The sequence below is a fragment of the Cololabis saira genome, chromosome 9 (genome assembly GCF_033807715.1).
Source record: "Cololabis saira isolate AMF1-May2022 chromosome 9, fColSai1.1, whole genome shotgun sequence".
NCBI classification, from domain to species: Eukaryota; Metazoa; Chordata; class Actinopteri; order Beloniformes; family Belonidae; genus Cololabis; species Cololabis saira.
The window spans coordinates 9,663,409-9,678,472 of NC_084595.1; the positions used below are offsets into that span (position 1 = coordinate 9,663,409).

The 15,064-nt window shown below is 38.6% G+C and overlaps 2 protein-coding genes across 8 annotated transcripts in view; one reads left to right on the forward strand and one right to left on the reverse strand.

The window, feature by feature from the left end:
* Positions 1-844: 844 nt before the first annotated feature.
* On the reverse strand, positions 845-3,427 carry neflb (neurofilament light chain b). Its single transcript, XM_061729826.1, is given in 5 exon segments — positions 845-1,395; positions 1,487-1,911; positions 2,016-2,140; positions 2,289-3,380; positions 3,383-3,427. Coding segments are annotated over 5 exon segments (1,851 nt in total). The 3' UTR covers positions 845-1,231.
* Positions 3,428-5,271: 1,844 nt separating this feature from the next.
* The window catches only part of cabin1 (calcineurin binding protein 1), an 89,290-nt gene continuing 79,497 nt past the window's right edge, over positions 5,272-15,064 (forward strand). For all 7 annotated transcript variants that reach the window (XM_061730411.1, XM_061730413.1, XM_061730412.1 and 4 more), the window contains exons 1-11: positions 5,272-5,407; positions 6,788-6,846; positions 7,000-7,092; positions 7,186-7,299; positions 7,579-7,713; positions 8,767-8,947; positions 9,033-9,162; positions 9,272-9,421; positions 12,037-12,344; positions 13,922-14,233; positions 14,325-14,542. In XM_061730411.1, the coding sequence (XP_061586395.1) occupies positions 6,844-6,846; positions 7,000-7,092; positions 7,186-7,299; positions 7,579-7,713; positions 8,767-8,947; positions 9,033-9,162; positions 9,272-9,421; positions 12,037-12,344; positions 13,922-14,233; positions 14,325-14,542 (1,644 nt within the window). In that variant the 5' untranslated portion in view covers positions 5,272-5,407; positions 6,788-6,843. The remainder of the gene's footprint in view (positions 5,408-6,787; positions 6,847-6,999; positions 7,093-7,185; positions 7,300-7,578; positions 7,714-8,766; positions 8,948-9,032; positions 9,163-9,271; positions 9,422-12,036; positions 12,345-13,921; positions 14,234-14,324; positions 14,543-15,064) is intronic.

Below are 15,064 nucleotides of genomic sequence, written 5' to 3' on the forward strand. Positions count from 1 at the left end.
GATCTGCTGACTTTGAATAAACACTAAACGTGCCACGGTAACTCAGCTTTGCGAGGTTTAAGAAACTCGAGGCTTTATTGTCTTAATTGGTCTGATAAGCTGATGTTTCTTTTCCTCGAGGTTTTTCTTTTTGTGCATTTTAATTGGCTTGCTGGGTGTTCTAGCCTTCTGATGCATCCCCTTATTGCCCAGGATGGAGTGACTTGTCATTGTGGATTGAGCCATTTATGTACTTTTCCATTAACCTCCATTAATGTTCCTGTTGAGAACATTTTATGTTGGATTCAAATTTATTACTTGATCATTTGGTGAATTACAGGGCTTATCAATATGACTGAAGTATAATGGATCACTGCAAAAACTCCAAATCTTAACAAGAATATTTGTCTTATTTCTACTTAAAATGTCTCATTTTAGTAAAAAATTCTCAAAAATTCTCATTACACTTAAAACAAGACTCATCACTGGAAAAAACAACAATTTTCACCTGTTTCAAGTAGATTTTCACTTGAAAAAAGTAGAAAAATCTGCCAGTGGAACAAGATTTTTTTGCTTGTAATAAGAAGATAAATTCCACTGGCAGATTTTCCTACTTATTTCAAGTGAAAATTTACTTGAAACAGGTGAAAATTGTCAAATAAGTTATTTTTCTGGTGTTATTTTTCTGGTGATGACTCTAAATGTTGAAATAGCAGTTTTACAAGGGGGATGATTTTGACCATTTTTATTTTATATATATATATGTTATGTTATATATGTTATTATTCTGTTCATGTGTTTAATGAATGTGTTTAGATGTGAATTCTTTAGAACAAATGAAAACCTGGAGCGTGTTTCATGTTGGCGAGGCTTTGGCGTTTATTGGCGTTCAGTACAGCACATCATTGACTCACAGTAGTCAGTAGAGGATTGGAGTAAGGCATTTCAAACTGGCTATTGCACATAGATACTTGTACAAGCACAATCGAGCACTTGAGTGACAGTAAAGCACCTGCAAACAAATCTCTGCAAATTAGAAGTTCATTTTCATGATCATGACGCCTGCTGTCTTCGTGATGGGTCTAGCTAGCTTCCTTGCTGTTACGGTGAACTCGGGGTCCATACATGCAGTTTAGCTTCTCAGGTGCATCATACATGCTGCGTTCAACGACACTTCAGAATTCAAGAGATTTGCATTTGCTTTGACTGAATTATTTTTGCATATTGAGCACCAGAGAAGTGATGTTTAACTCTAAACTTTTTTAGCAGGAGTTTTGCCAGATTTCTCTTCAGCTTCCGCCGGTTCCTCTGCTTCCGCTTCATCGCCATCTTCTTCCTTCTGCTCGTTAGTTTTCTCCTCTTCAGGCTGGGTCTCTTCTCCTCCTTCTCCCCCATCGTCTCCATCCTCTGCTTCACCTTCTTTGTTTTGTGAGAAGGGATAATGGTTACAAACAGGGATCGACCAGAGAAACAGATAAAGTCAATAAAGAAAATGAGAAACACTAACCGTCTTCATGTTCATCCTCATCCCCTGCTTGTTTTTCTTCTTCTTCCTCCTCTTCTTCTTCCTCCTCTTGCTTTTCCTCCTCCTTTATTTCCTCATCCTCTCCCTCTTCATCCTGCTCATCCTCCACCTCTTCCTCCTTTCCATCCTCCTCCTCTTCCTCCTCCTTTTCTTCCACCTGGTCCTCTCCCTCGGCCTGAGTGGGGCTGGCCTCCGCCTGCTGCGCTTGGCTTGCGGATATTACCTCCTCTGTGGAGAGCATTGAAGAGTACAAGCGGGAGCTCAGCAGGTAAGGAGCTCCGGAGCTGAACTGAGGCTGCACGGAGAACTGCGTTCTTGCGAAGGAAGGGGCGGCGTACGTGGTTTGAGAGTAAAGAGATCCGGGTCCTGCCACGTTCAGACGATTCTCCTCTCCTTCCAGGAGTTTCCTAATGGATAAAATACACATCACAAAGAAAATGAAGCGATCGGTCCTGCAGGGATTAGTGTCAGTGAATGACTAGAATCATGACTGTGTGTACATGTACTGTACCTGTATGCTGCAATTTCAATATCCAATAACATCTTCACATTCAAAAGGTCTTGATAGTCTTTTAGGTAGCGAGCCATGTCATTCTTGTTTTTCCTCAAGTCCTCCTCCAGTTGGCCTATTGTATCCTGTACAGGGAGAACAATTAAAGCGGTACATACAAATGAAGCATTTCACAGTTAGGGACTGAATAATTGAGAATAAGTCTCTTTTACTTTTCCCTGAAAGAATATTGCAACTTTGTTTGGTATGTTCTGGGGTTGTGATGTGGTTTACCTGGAATGCAGAGATCTCAGCGCTCTGCTTCTCCTCCACTTCCTGCAGTTGGTTTTCAAGAGATTGGTTAATGTCACGACAGGCGTCAATCTCCATCGTTCTTTCCTTGAGTAGCCGGCGGTACTCTGCAGCTTCATCCTTGGACTGGCGTGCGCTCTCCGTGTTGCGTGCAGAGCCCACGGTCATCACATTCATCTTGTCGCAGAACCATTCTTCGGCAGATTGGATGTTGCGTTGCGCCACCGTCTCATACTGCCCTCGGATCTCACGAAGTGCAGCGGAAAGGTCTGGTTTGGAGATCTCCATCTCCACTGACACATCTGCGCTATATTGTATTTGGGCCTGCAGCTCTTTGATTTCGCTTTCGTGGAGCCGCTTCAGGAAGGTCAGCTCATCCAGAAGGGTGCCGACTCTCTTGTCCAGCTCGGCCTGGCACATGGCAGCATCATCCGCATCCTTCCTGGCATCCATGAGTCGACCCTCTGCATCTTCTCTGCCGAGGGCTTCGTTCTCATAGCTCTTCTGCAGGTCCTTCAACACATTCTCCATCTCATCCCTGTGGTCCTGGGTCGCTTGCTTCTCATGGCGGGCCTCTTCGACAGCAGCACGTAGCTGGCGGATTTCATGCTCGTACAGGGCCTGGAGATTGGAAGGCTCAGCCTGCCTCTGCCTGAGCAGCAGCAGCTCGGTCTCCAGCAACTTGTTCTGCTGCTCCAACTCATGGACCCTCTCGATGAAGCTTACGAAGCGGTCGTTCAGGTTCTGAAGCTCAGCCTTTTCCTGGGTCCTTAAAACTTTGAACTCAGAGCTGACTTGAGCTGCTTGGTCCAGGCGTAACTCTGTGGCTGCTGCAGACCCCGGAGAGGCAAGAACTTTGGAGTAACTTGAAAAAGATCGAGTGTACGTTGGATAACTTCTTCTTGATAATGCATGAGAGCTTATTGGTGCAGAGTAAGTGGAGAATGCAGACCGAGATCCAATTCCTCCTCCGGCTCCATAACCTGCACTGCGCACAGTTGTTCTCCTCGTGGACCTGGAAGGGAAGAAAGGGTCAAAGCTGGACGAAGCCATGGCTGGAGAGAGAAGAGCTACCCTGTGTCAGGAGATGTAGCTGGGTTGACTGCACAGTGAATCTGCATTACTCCGGCTTTTATACAGTCAGTAATGGCCGTGACGTCAGCTATTTTTCGCTAGCATGCTGACAGAAAAAAAATTGATTATGCTGCCCGCCAGCCCAGACAGTCTCAGCCAAGGGAGAGGTAGGGAGGGGTGTGGATGAGTGCAGGGGAGGAAGGAATAAGGAATAATGAAGCAAAAAGGGACTGCAACCCACAGGGTCAGCAAGGACAAAATCCGTATAGTGTTTCTAACAAAACTGCAAAAGATGCAACACTTTAACACCACAAATGCTGTCAAAGAAATAATCTGTCATATACCTCTACTAGCTGCATGATGACAATGAAATCTCAATTTCTTTTAGGATGAGAAAGGGTTTACAGTATTTCAAATTATTCTCCATGTATATTTTTTTTAATATTATCATTACATTACATTTACATTACCTTTAGCAGACACTTTTATTACCTGAAGTGTCTTACAGCAGAGTAACAACAATCAAGCTACAACAAAGAGAGTAAATTGCTGAGTAAGAGAGCATGTAGGTGTTACTGTAAAAGGTTAGAGATAAAGTTGTTTAGGATAGAAGGTGCTCTTGGAAAGGTTTTCAAGACTATCTTAAATATTGTAAAAATCTACACGTCTGAAAAAGTGTCACTATAAAGCAGGGTAAAGCAAATTATCTGAGGACCAAACAACTGGATAATGATACTTTGCTTTAAAAAGAAGTGTCATCCTCAAGAGCCTAAGCTAAGAGAAAATGTAGGTTTATAAAATACTGCCCTCTAGTGTTTGCATAATTATTGTGCAAGTCACGCTCTAGTGCAAAACCCATATATATATATATATATATATATATATATATATATATATATATATATATATATATATATATATATATATATATATATATATATATATATATACAGTACTGGAGTTGAGGGGGGATGAGGGGGGATGGCATCCCCCCTGAAATAAAAACGGTCCAAATCATCCCCCATGTGAAACTGCTATCCCCCCTTTCCATCCCTTGTGTCATTTCATCAATGAATGTGAATGTGTACGTACTGCTATTTCAACATTTAGAGTCATCACCAGAAAAATAACTTATTTGACAATTTTCACCTGTTTCAAGTACATTTTCACTTGAAATAAGTAGGAAAATCTGCCAGTGGGACAAGATTTATCTTCTCATTACAAGCAAAAAAATCTTGTTCCACTGGCAGATTTTTCTACTTATTTCAAGTGAAAATCTACTTGAAACAGGTGAAAATTGTTGTTTTTTCCAGTGATGAGTCTTGTTTTAAGTGTAATGAGATTTCTTTTACTAAAATGAGACATTTTAACTAGAAATAAGACAAATATTCTTGTTAAGATTTTGAGTTTTTGCAGAGGTCCATTTTACTTATCCTGTGAAGGACAGAGTCATATTGATAAGTTCAGAAAACTGTTTTTTATTGTTGTGTTTTGATGTATTTGATGTAAGCCCAGTGGATATTTAAAGCTTACAGAAGGCTGCATTTAACTGCTGCTATGTCATTCCTGCAGTATTTCTGCAGGTGTTTTGGTCAGTGCTTTATTTGTAATATATTATATTATTTGTAATCAGCACAAATTATCTGTCCCCATGTGATAAAATCCACCATCCCCCCTAAATTCTTTTTACAACTCGAGTACTGATTATAACGGGAGCATTAAAGAAAATGTAAAGCTTTTGTGGCAGAATGACAGATTGGTCATTCATATAATTGCCGTCAGTATCAACGCATCTGATTGGTTACATTTCTACCACGACACGGAATCATCCAATGGGGAGCGACTTTACTAACTGGCCGGTAAAAAAAAAAAAAAAATGGCTTCCTGCGACGCCACCGCGTCACATCCATGTGTCACAACAACAAAAGACGATAAAAGCAATAATTGATCAAATGTTTTTTTTGATTCACTACCGATGTCATTTGAGAGTATGCAGCTTATTAATACAGTTTCATCGGAAATGAACCGTAAGTGGCCTATTTTTCCGAGTGATGGTTGCCCGGGGAAACAAGCGCTAACGTTAGCTGAGATGAGCTCAGTTCAGTCAGTAGTTCAGTTTATAAGGTCTTCAAAACGGTTTATGTTGTTTCTGAGGTCCAGAGTTTCTGGTGTGTTACCCACCGGTGCTGATGTACTTAAATCAAACAGATGAGCTAGTTGTGGTTAGGTCTGCAGGTCTGTCCCACACACTTCCTTGGAAAACCGTCTATATTGAGTTGCCTTGTGGATTACTTTGTAGTCCATGTTCCAGACCAGATATCAGTACCACTCAAGGTGACCAAACTTACTTATGATTTTTGAAAAGATCCATGTCTATAGATTATATTTTGGTAAGATAACCCTCCCTGAGTGGCAGCTGGATCAGAGTTATCAGCTCATGAAGTTAAAACCCCCTTCAGGTTAATTGATGATTCTAAATTGGGTGTATTATACATTTCCTGAATCCTTATGGTCCTGTGAGTATTCCAGTTTTTGCATTTGTATTTTTTGTATTTTGTGTCTCTAATGTTGTTTATAAAACTAAACTGATTCTTTATTTCATTGTGGTTCCTTTATGTCCTGTATTTGCATGATAAAGACCAGTTTGTGACATCAGCCTAGCGGCTCTTATAGTTTCATAGGAGCCTAATGATGCTCTTCTAGTTTAAGGCTCACAATGACCTGTAACAATGATATATTAGGGGTATATTATACATTTCCTGAATCCTTATGGTCCTGTGAGTATTCCAGTTTTTGTATTTTGTGTCTCTATTGTTCTTAGATGACACAGGGATAAAAGATAGTATATCTTTTAGGCGAAAACTGTGTAAAAATGTGTGTTGTTTATAGTTTAAAGAGCTGCAGTGACCTCTATGTTGGTCAGAAAGATTCACATCTTAGCTTCAATGAATGCTGAAAAGGTCCCCTTTAAAATGATACCAAAGACAATATTGTGAAACATTGACAGATTTCCTGTACATGAGTCTAAACCAGGATATGCAGCAGCATCTAAAATGTAATTTTCTGAAGGGGGTGGGTAACTTCATGAGCTGATAACTATGATCCAGCTGCCACTCAGGAAGGTTTTCATACCAAAATATCATCTATAGACATGGACCTTTTCAAAAATCATAATCACGTTGAGTGGTACTGACAAGTGAAATTTTGGGCTCTGGCCCCTGGACTATTTACCCTTAAGGCTTTCTCATACACTTGTGTAAATTAAATAAATACAGAAGGCATTTGACAAGCACTGATAAATGTATTTAAAAAAAAAAAGTTTGTCTCCCCCCCCTTACATTTCTCCCTGAAATGTGACGACTGCATGTTTCTGTTTCCCCTGCCCTTGCTGTCTTCTGTTTCTGCAGAAACTGACAGATTTCACAAACGTTGAAGGCGAAATATCTGCTTTCCAGATATTAAAATGGTAAGCTTTGCAGCTATTGACAAAAATAATCCTTGTGAACAATTTTCCAACAACACAGTCTGCGACTGTGGAGTAGTCTGTTTTTTTCTGTTCTGATCTCTGTGATACATTTCTGCTGAATCATTTTAAATCTCTTTGGTTTGATCTTCATAGATTCGTATCGCAGCGCTAAATGCTGCTGCAACAGCAACAGATGAGTCTCAGGACCCCTTGAGAAGCAACAAGAGTCAGACGAAAGAGGCCCAAGTATACAATCCATGAAGATTAACTCGCAATATTTAACCATGAGGCTGATTTGTAGATTTGAATAACTTCCTTTTCCCTTATTTCTATTCACAGGAAGCAGAGGCTTTTGCTTTATATCACAAGGCTTTAGATCTGCAAAAACATGACAAGTTTGAGGAGTCTGCCAAAGCCTATCATGAGCTCCTCAAAACTCCACTGCTCAAAGAGGTTCAAAGATACAACACACATCTTCAAGTCCTGTCAAAGATAATTCTCACTTCTCTAGTGCAGAGTACACACCTATCAAAACATTAACTCCATGTAGATAAGTAGATAGTCAACAGTTTTTGAAAAGTCTCAGTTTAAATAAGAGCTAATCATGAAATAGTCCTGAGTGTGGGAATGTTAGAAAAGTTCATTCATAGTTCATAGTTTTTCAGAATTTAAAAAAACATCTTATTAACTTTTTTTAAATTTCCAACTCTAATGTGTTTCATTCTATTATAGGCCCTGCCCTCAGATGACCAGAGAGTTGGTCTCAAGCATCCTGGACTGATGTTGAAATATTCCACTTTTAAAAACTTGGCAAGCATGGCTGCATCTCGTGATGACCTCGAAACAGCTATGGAGTTTTATTTGGAGGTAAAAGGAAATAAGAAAGTGCCATTCCCCAACCCCAAGTCAAAAATGCTGGTGTAATATGGTACCGAAAACAAAGCAGGGATTCTTACATTTCCTTTGACTTTTATGTTGTTGTAAACAGTATTTTGGGCGATTTTGGACAAAAATAAAATCCCGATTTTTTTTTTTTTCTCTCTGAAAACCCGATTTTCGATTTCGATTTCGATTGTTTTGGTAAAACTACAAAAGACAATGGAATAAATTGTTTAAAATATTTTATCTTTATTTTTAAAGAAAAATAGCAAACAAATGTCCCTATTGGGAATGAAGTGCAATTGAAAGATACTGTAAATCCTCCTTGAGTTTAGTAAAGTGACAACATTTACAATTTTCTTGACCAAACAAAGATGACTAGACAAGCTCTGTCTGTAATGCAGACAGCTGCAAAAAAGGAAAATCGATTTTTCGATTTTCCCTTTTTTAACATCGTCTTGATTTATAAATCCGATTTAGATTTAAAATCGATTAATCGCACAGCCCTAGTGTGAACATGTTGCAACCCTGAAAAATAAAGATGATAATCAAATAAAAAGAAGCTTGTGATTTAAAAAAAAATCTAAAAAAGTTTTTTTTTTAGTGCTTTTCTTTTTTATTAGAAACTGTTTTTAAAGGAGCTTGAGGCTCCTTTTAAGAAATGAGACTCTCTAGCGCCACCCTTCACCACGACGGCCGTTGGGGGTACTGCAGCCAACAGTGAAGCCGGCACGGGAGAACGGGGAGAACGCACATGCAGCGTCATGTGACGTCACATCCACAGCCCAGAGCGGGAAATTCGGGACCGAATTGCAGCACATTTTGCAGCACACAGCCTGTTCAAGGCAAAGGAGAGATACACTAGAGGGCTCATTATTTTGGGTTTGGAACGCTTCATCTGACATTATTACTAGAAAACTTAAAATGTATACAGATTTTTTTCATAAATCCTGCCACAATCCGGCCTCAAGCTCCTTTAAGTATTTTATCAGCTGCTAGGGATTGCTGTAAATAATTTCTGCAAATTTTTTCTTTTCTTAGGCAGTCATGTTGGATTCCACTGACGTGAACATGTGGTACAAAATTGGTCAGCTGGCTGTGCGGCTGGTGCGCATCCCTCTCGCTCGCCACGCATTTGAGGAGGGATTGCACTGCAACGAAGACCACTGGCCGTGCCTGGACAACCTCATAACTGTTCTGTACACACTCAGTGACTACACTTGTATGTCATTCGCTCATTTTTGATAACCAGAATGACAACTTAATTGTTGAAAAAGAAGGAACAATCGTCTACTTTATATTTTCAGGCTGTTTGTACTTCATTGCCAAAGCCCTACAGAAGGATCATTGTTATACTAAAGGCCTAGTGTTGAAGGAAAAGATCTTTCAGGAACAGCCTTGTTTAAAGAGGGATACGATGCAGATGTTCCTGAAATGGTAACATCAGCTTACTCTTTTTTTGCTCAATCTGTCAATTATGTGCTCTTATCTTCATACTTTGACATGACTGAAAATCTTGATGTGTTTTTATATGGATTATGTGCAGCAACATGTCAGTCCACTACGTGGTAGTGGATGAAGAGGAGCGGAGATCCATCGTGGAGGAGGCTCTGGACATAAGGAGGCGCAGGCAGGCTCTTTCTAGCTGTGACCCAAAGCCTGACCTGGTCCTGATTCAGCCCATCCTCTGCCTCTCGTAAGCTGTTTCTTTTCTTTGTTTGAATGGTTGAGCCTATGTTTGCTTTGCCCCTTAGGACGGTACAATTGTTTAACTTGGATTCAAGTTAAATTATAAAACGTTTGGCATATGTTTTACTTAGGATATACAGGACTGTCTCAGAAAATTATATATAATATTGTGATAAAGTCCTTTATTTTCTGTAATGCAAAAATGTTATACATTCTGGATTCATTACAAATCAACTGAAATATTGCAAGCCTTTTATTACTTTAATATTGCTGATCATGGCTTACAGCTTAAGAAAACTAAAATATCCTATCTCAAAAAATTAGAATATTCTGGGAATCTTAATCTTAAACTGTAAGCCATAATCAGCAATATTAAAATAATAAAAGGCTTGCAATATTTCAGTTGACTTGTAATGACGTATGACATTTTTGTTTTTTTAATTGCATTACAGAAAATAAAGAACTTTATCACACTATTCTAATTTTCTGAGACAGTACTGTACTGTTATGATTAACACAAGTAACACTGATGTCAATCTTTTTTAGAAGCAAAGCAAAGAACACATAGAAGTTGGGGATAATGCACCTTTCTTAACTATTTAGTGGATAAGTCCTATTATTGAATTATGTTTTTATTTTTTTCTGGTCTTAGGTTTGTGAAACTTTTGTTAAAGTGGACATATGTTGTTTTTTAGTGTTTTCTCACGTATCAACGTTATCATCAGAAATCGCTTTATTTTGCCAAATGTACAATTTACACAGGAATTTGACCTCGTAAAAACAGCGCCACTGAGCAACAAAATAATCAATTAGAAAAGAAATAGAAATAAATCAGTTATCATCTGAGATCTTCTTCTGAGATCATCTTAGACCAGTGGTTCCCAACCTTTTTTCCTTGTTCCCCCCTACTTGTGCCTAAGACCAGCCGGGCCCCCCGACCCGTACGTACTAGCACCAAAAGAGTAAAGTGATTCGTTACAAATCTTTAATTGAAAAAATTAACATTAATTATGTTTTTGTGATACATTTCCCTTTGGTTTACCCTGTATACACATGACTTTGTCTTTCTCACCTTCATTTTGTGTCACCAATGTATAAAATACACACAGAAAATAATTGCAAGGACATAAAATAATTTCTGAAAAATGTCTCTTTTAATATGAGCGCAAACATTTTTAACATTTTTCCTTTAACAACCTGTCGGAGTAGTAGTATGATTAAATGTTGAATAATGATATAATAATAATTTATTACGTTTTTATCCTGCTAAATCACTTAGAAATATATTTTGGTCATTTTTAAAATACTACGTGGGTTTATACAGACTTGGATTACAGTATTCCATTAGGTGTGTTATTATTTTTTTATTTATTTAACATGCGCAAATATAATTTTTACAGCTGCATATGCTCATAGCAGACAAAGTTTCGCGCCCCCCCCCAGAGATCTCAGGCGCCCCCCAGGGGGGGCCCGGACCCCATGTTGGGAAACACTGTCTTAGACCACCTCCTTTGAGCCGTCCTGCTCTTGTCATTTAGTACTGGCGTGTATTTGCTGTGTTCACGCTGACACAAGTGAACATATTCATGCCCAGAGGTCCTTTGCGCTGACCTAATTAATGGCCGTGTGAAAACCCTGTCACTCTTTATTGTTCTTAGTGGTTAAGCATTTATGCTGGGTGCAAAGCTGCTTTAAAGGTATAAGAGATTAAGATTAGTTAGTTAAAAATGGGCATAATGTGGCCCTTTGACCTCTACTGTTGAGGTAAAAACCAGTTGTCCTTTTTTTCCAGAATATTTTAGTTGTTAACTAGGGCTGGGGATCGATTCAAATGTCAAAAATCGATTCGATTCTGATTCTTAAGATTCAGAATCGATTATCAAGATTTGATTCGATTCGATTCCGATATTGATTTGGGTTAGTGTTATTAAAACTGTTTTTTGAGCTGTTGCATGAATTATATGACTGTAGTTATGCAAAATATTACTGCTAGTATTATATTGAGATTAAACAGCAAGTATTGCAGCTAATGATGCTGTAAGGACCAATCAGCTCCCAGAATGCTGATAGAACTGCTTTCAGAAACATCATGTGGGTCAGAATTACCAAACAGATCCAGGGAGGAAAGAGAGACGGATGAAATCAGTTATTTTTTCCCACATTTCCCACAGTTTTTATTTGTTCTATTTTGGTTTTAAATTTTTGAGCATTTGGTTTTTAGTATTTTTTGCAAATGTAACCCCAAGACAGTATATAAAGTAATGAAATATAGACAATTTATGCAATTATAACCTAACACTTTAATGTTTTCATACCTTTAAACATATTTAAATGCAAAAACATGGCACCAGTTATTCTCGTGTCCAACCAAACATTACTTTTTTGGGGATAAACAAAAAAATAACCAAAAGTTGTAATGTAATGATGAAAAAAAAAATACATAAATAAATAAAAGAGAAAAAAAAGAAAAGAAAAAAGAAAAAAAAAAGAAAAAAAATCCATTTTTAGACATATGAATCGATTTTTAGGAATTAATATGAGAATCGATTTAGAATTGGAAAATCGATTTTTTTCAACACAGGCCTATTGTTAACCATAAGCATCTCCTCTGTTTGATCTCAGGTGGAAGCATGTCGGTGAAAAACTTCTTGCAATGTACAAACATCAGACCACATGTGAGCCACCGCGCCCAAGCCTCGGCCGTAGAATAGACCTGTCAGAGTACCGGGACCAGAACTTCCTCCAGACCCTCCCCCAGCCGAGCAGCCCCGTCAGCCTGGGTCAGCCCACGATCCTGAGCAGCAGCCCCAGCTCTTCTCTGCCTCCAGTCATCTTCCCTGAGCCACCAGTGCTGCCCCATTCTGGCTCTCAACCTCAGGTTACCCTGAGTCAGACCACCGTGGAGGTCACAACCTCTGCTCCACCTACCGGTTGGTCCGCTTTCCTACCTGCATGATTCTTTTTGGAAAGTTAAAACTCATTTTTTCCTTCATTATTCATTTATTTATTGGTTTATTTGACAGTGACAATGCACATCAATAAAACATTGCTGTAAATGTGCCAGAGTTAGCCAAGAGGCTATTTTTCATCTGTAGTCCCTGGACAGATGTAAGAATACAGAAAAAGTACAGAAAGTAGAGCTGGGTATCGATTCAAATGTCAAGAATCGATTCGATTCCGATTCTTAAGATTCAGAATCGATTATCACCATTTGATTCGATTCGATTCGATATTGATTTGGGTTAGTGTTGACTGGATTATATGACTGTAAAATAACTATTGAAATAATCATTTCTAGTGATGCACCGAAATGAAAATTTGTGGCCGAAACCGAAAACCGAAAATAATAATAAACACTTGGCCGAATACTGAACAATACCGAACATGGTTCTTCAGCAGTTTTTCATTTATTTTGCCAATTTTTTCACCATTGCATAAATCAAATGCATTTGATTTGGGCATGCTTTTCAAAGAAAAAAATCTTTTACAAAATTACAAGGTAGAAAATATTTATTGAACATAAAAAAATGAAATTTTTTTAATTTCCCAGCATTATGTTGTTTTGGTTCCACCTCCTGGTGAATGTTAGGTAAAATTCTTATGGGGTTAGTTTTTGGTTGGCCAACGATTTATGTAGTGCGCAACGTTACGGGACGGAGCGGCCAGTCTATTTCCTTATTTTACAACGCCGTTATTAATTGTTTAGTTTTTTTTCCCCACTTATTCCACCGAACACCGAAAGTGTTTTTTTGCCATTTTCGGCCGAACAATTTCGGTTACCGAACAATCAGTGCATCACTAATAATTTCACAATAATTATTGTGAAATAACTAAGAAATAAATAACTCAAATAGGCATTTCAATATCCATTTAAAGTGCAAAAAAAGAAAGAAATTGCAACAGCTCAAGCAGTAAACACATTATTTTAGCTTGTCTGATTTATTCTGTCACCAGACACACAGCTTGCCATGAAGCACGCGGCATTTTTCAGGTATTTCATGACAAACTGTGTCCGATAACAGAGAAACCAAACAAGCTATAGTAAATATAGATAATATGAACTTCATTGAACTAATATAACATTTAGAAATTTAAGCTGAAATGTCCAGCATTTTCTCTAAAGAAAAGTTCATTTAGTTCAGGAGTTTTCAAAACTACTGGGATTAAAGTTCACCAGGCAAAAATGTAATGATGGAAAAAAAAAAAAAAAAAAAAAAATATATATATATATATATATATATATATATTTTTTTTTATTATTATTTTTTAATCAAAAAAAAAAATCGATCTTTAGACATACAAATTGATTTTTAGGAATTAATATGAGAATCGATTTAGAATCAGAAAATCGATTTTTTTCAACACAGGCCTAACAGAAAGGTACAGAAATACAGAAAGGTGCTAGTGCAGCTTTAACAGAGAATGCTGACTGACTGAAAGCACTTTTTCTGAGTGGAATAATTCATCTTGTGATCAGTGCGATTTAAATTTTCCATCGTGCTCACAGCTACAGCGATGGAGGTTTCTCTGACGGATAAAGCGAAGAAGGCTCCAAAAAGGAAGCGTGCGGTGGAGGATAGTGGGGAAACGGCGAAGCGCCGCTCGGCACGTGTCAGAAACACAAAATGCAAGAAAGAAGAGAAGATTGACTTTCAGGAACTGCTATTTAAATACCTACCTTCCCGGTTAAAGAAGTTTGATCCTGATAATGATGACGAGAGCCTCAGTAATCTTGAGGCGCAGTGCGATGGGAAGGAGGATATCCAGCAGCTGCATGGAAGTCTCCTGCCGGTGGACTCGGTTGAAATCATGGAATCTGGTATGTTTTGCATTGTAGCTTATGTACAGTACGATATTGCTCTGTGCTTGCACTTCTGTTACACTAATACATGGTGTGTTCCTTTCAATAGAGCAACAGGATGTCCACACCTTCCTCATCAGTAATATCACCAATGGGGGTATACTGGATCTGATGATGTGCTACCTGAAAGCAGTTGGTGAGAAGTTCCTGGAGGAATGGCCCCGGGGGCTGACGGCGGTGGTGCTGGAGGTCTATCAGACCTGGAGGAAGCACAGCAGCGGCCTGCCCAACCCTCTGCTCCGGGACTGCAGCAACCAGCACATCCGGGTAAAAGTCAGGAAAAATACTGTCTGAAACTATTGCTTGATCTTGACCCAGGGCGAGATGTACTAAGCCAGGGGTTTCAAATGTGCGGCCCGAGAGATATTTTCATGCGGCCCGCGAGAAGTTTCCAACGCAAAAAAACAAAATGTTAATTTACTGAAAAGGAAGGCATAAATAATTGCCATGAATCACAGCATATGCGATAATATATTTCTTCTACAAATCTATCGTTATTCCACAAAGAGCAGTTTTCGATATTTTTTTAGTTTTCTAGAATGCATTTGCCGATTTTATTTCTCTGTAGACGGTCGTTTATTTTTATTGAGTACTATTATATATCTTCGCAGGAAAAATATCACTGCTAAAAAAGATGATAGAAGATATTCATTTGGAGAATTTCAGTTTTGAATACGAGGATAGTGACAAAGTAAAACAGTTAAAAAAGAAGTGCTGACTTTTTCGGCACACTGGCATAAATATCCGCGCCAATCTTTAAAAATAAATACACTTAATTGTACTGGAAAA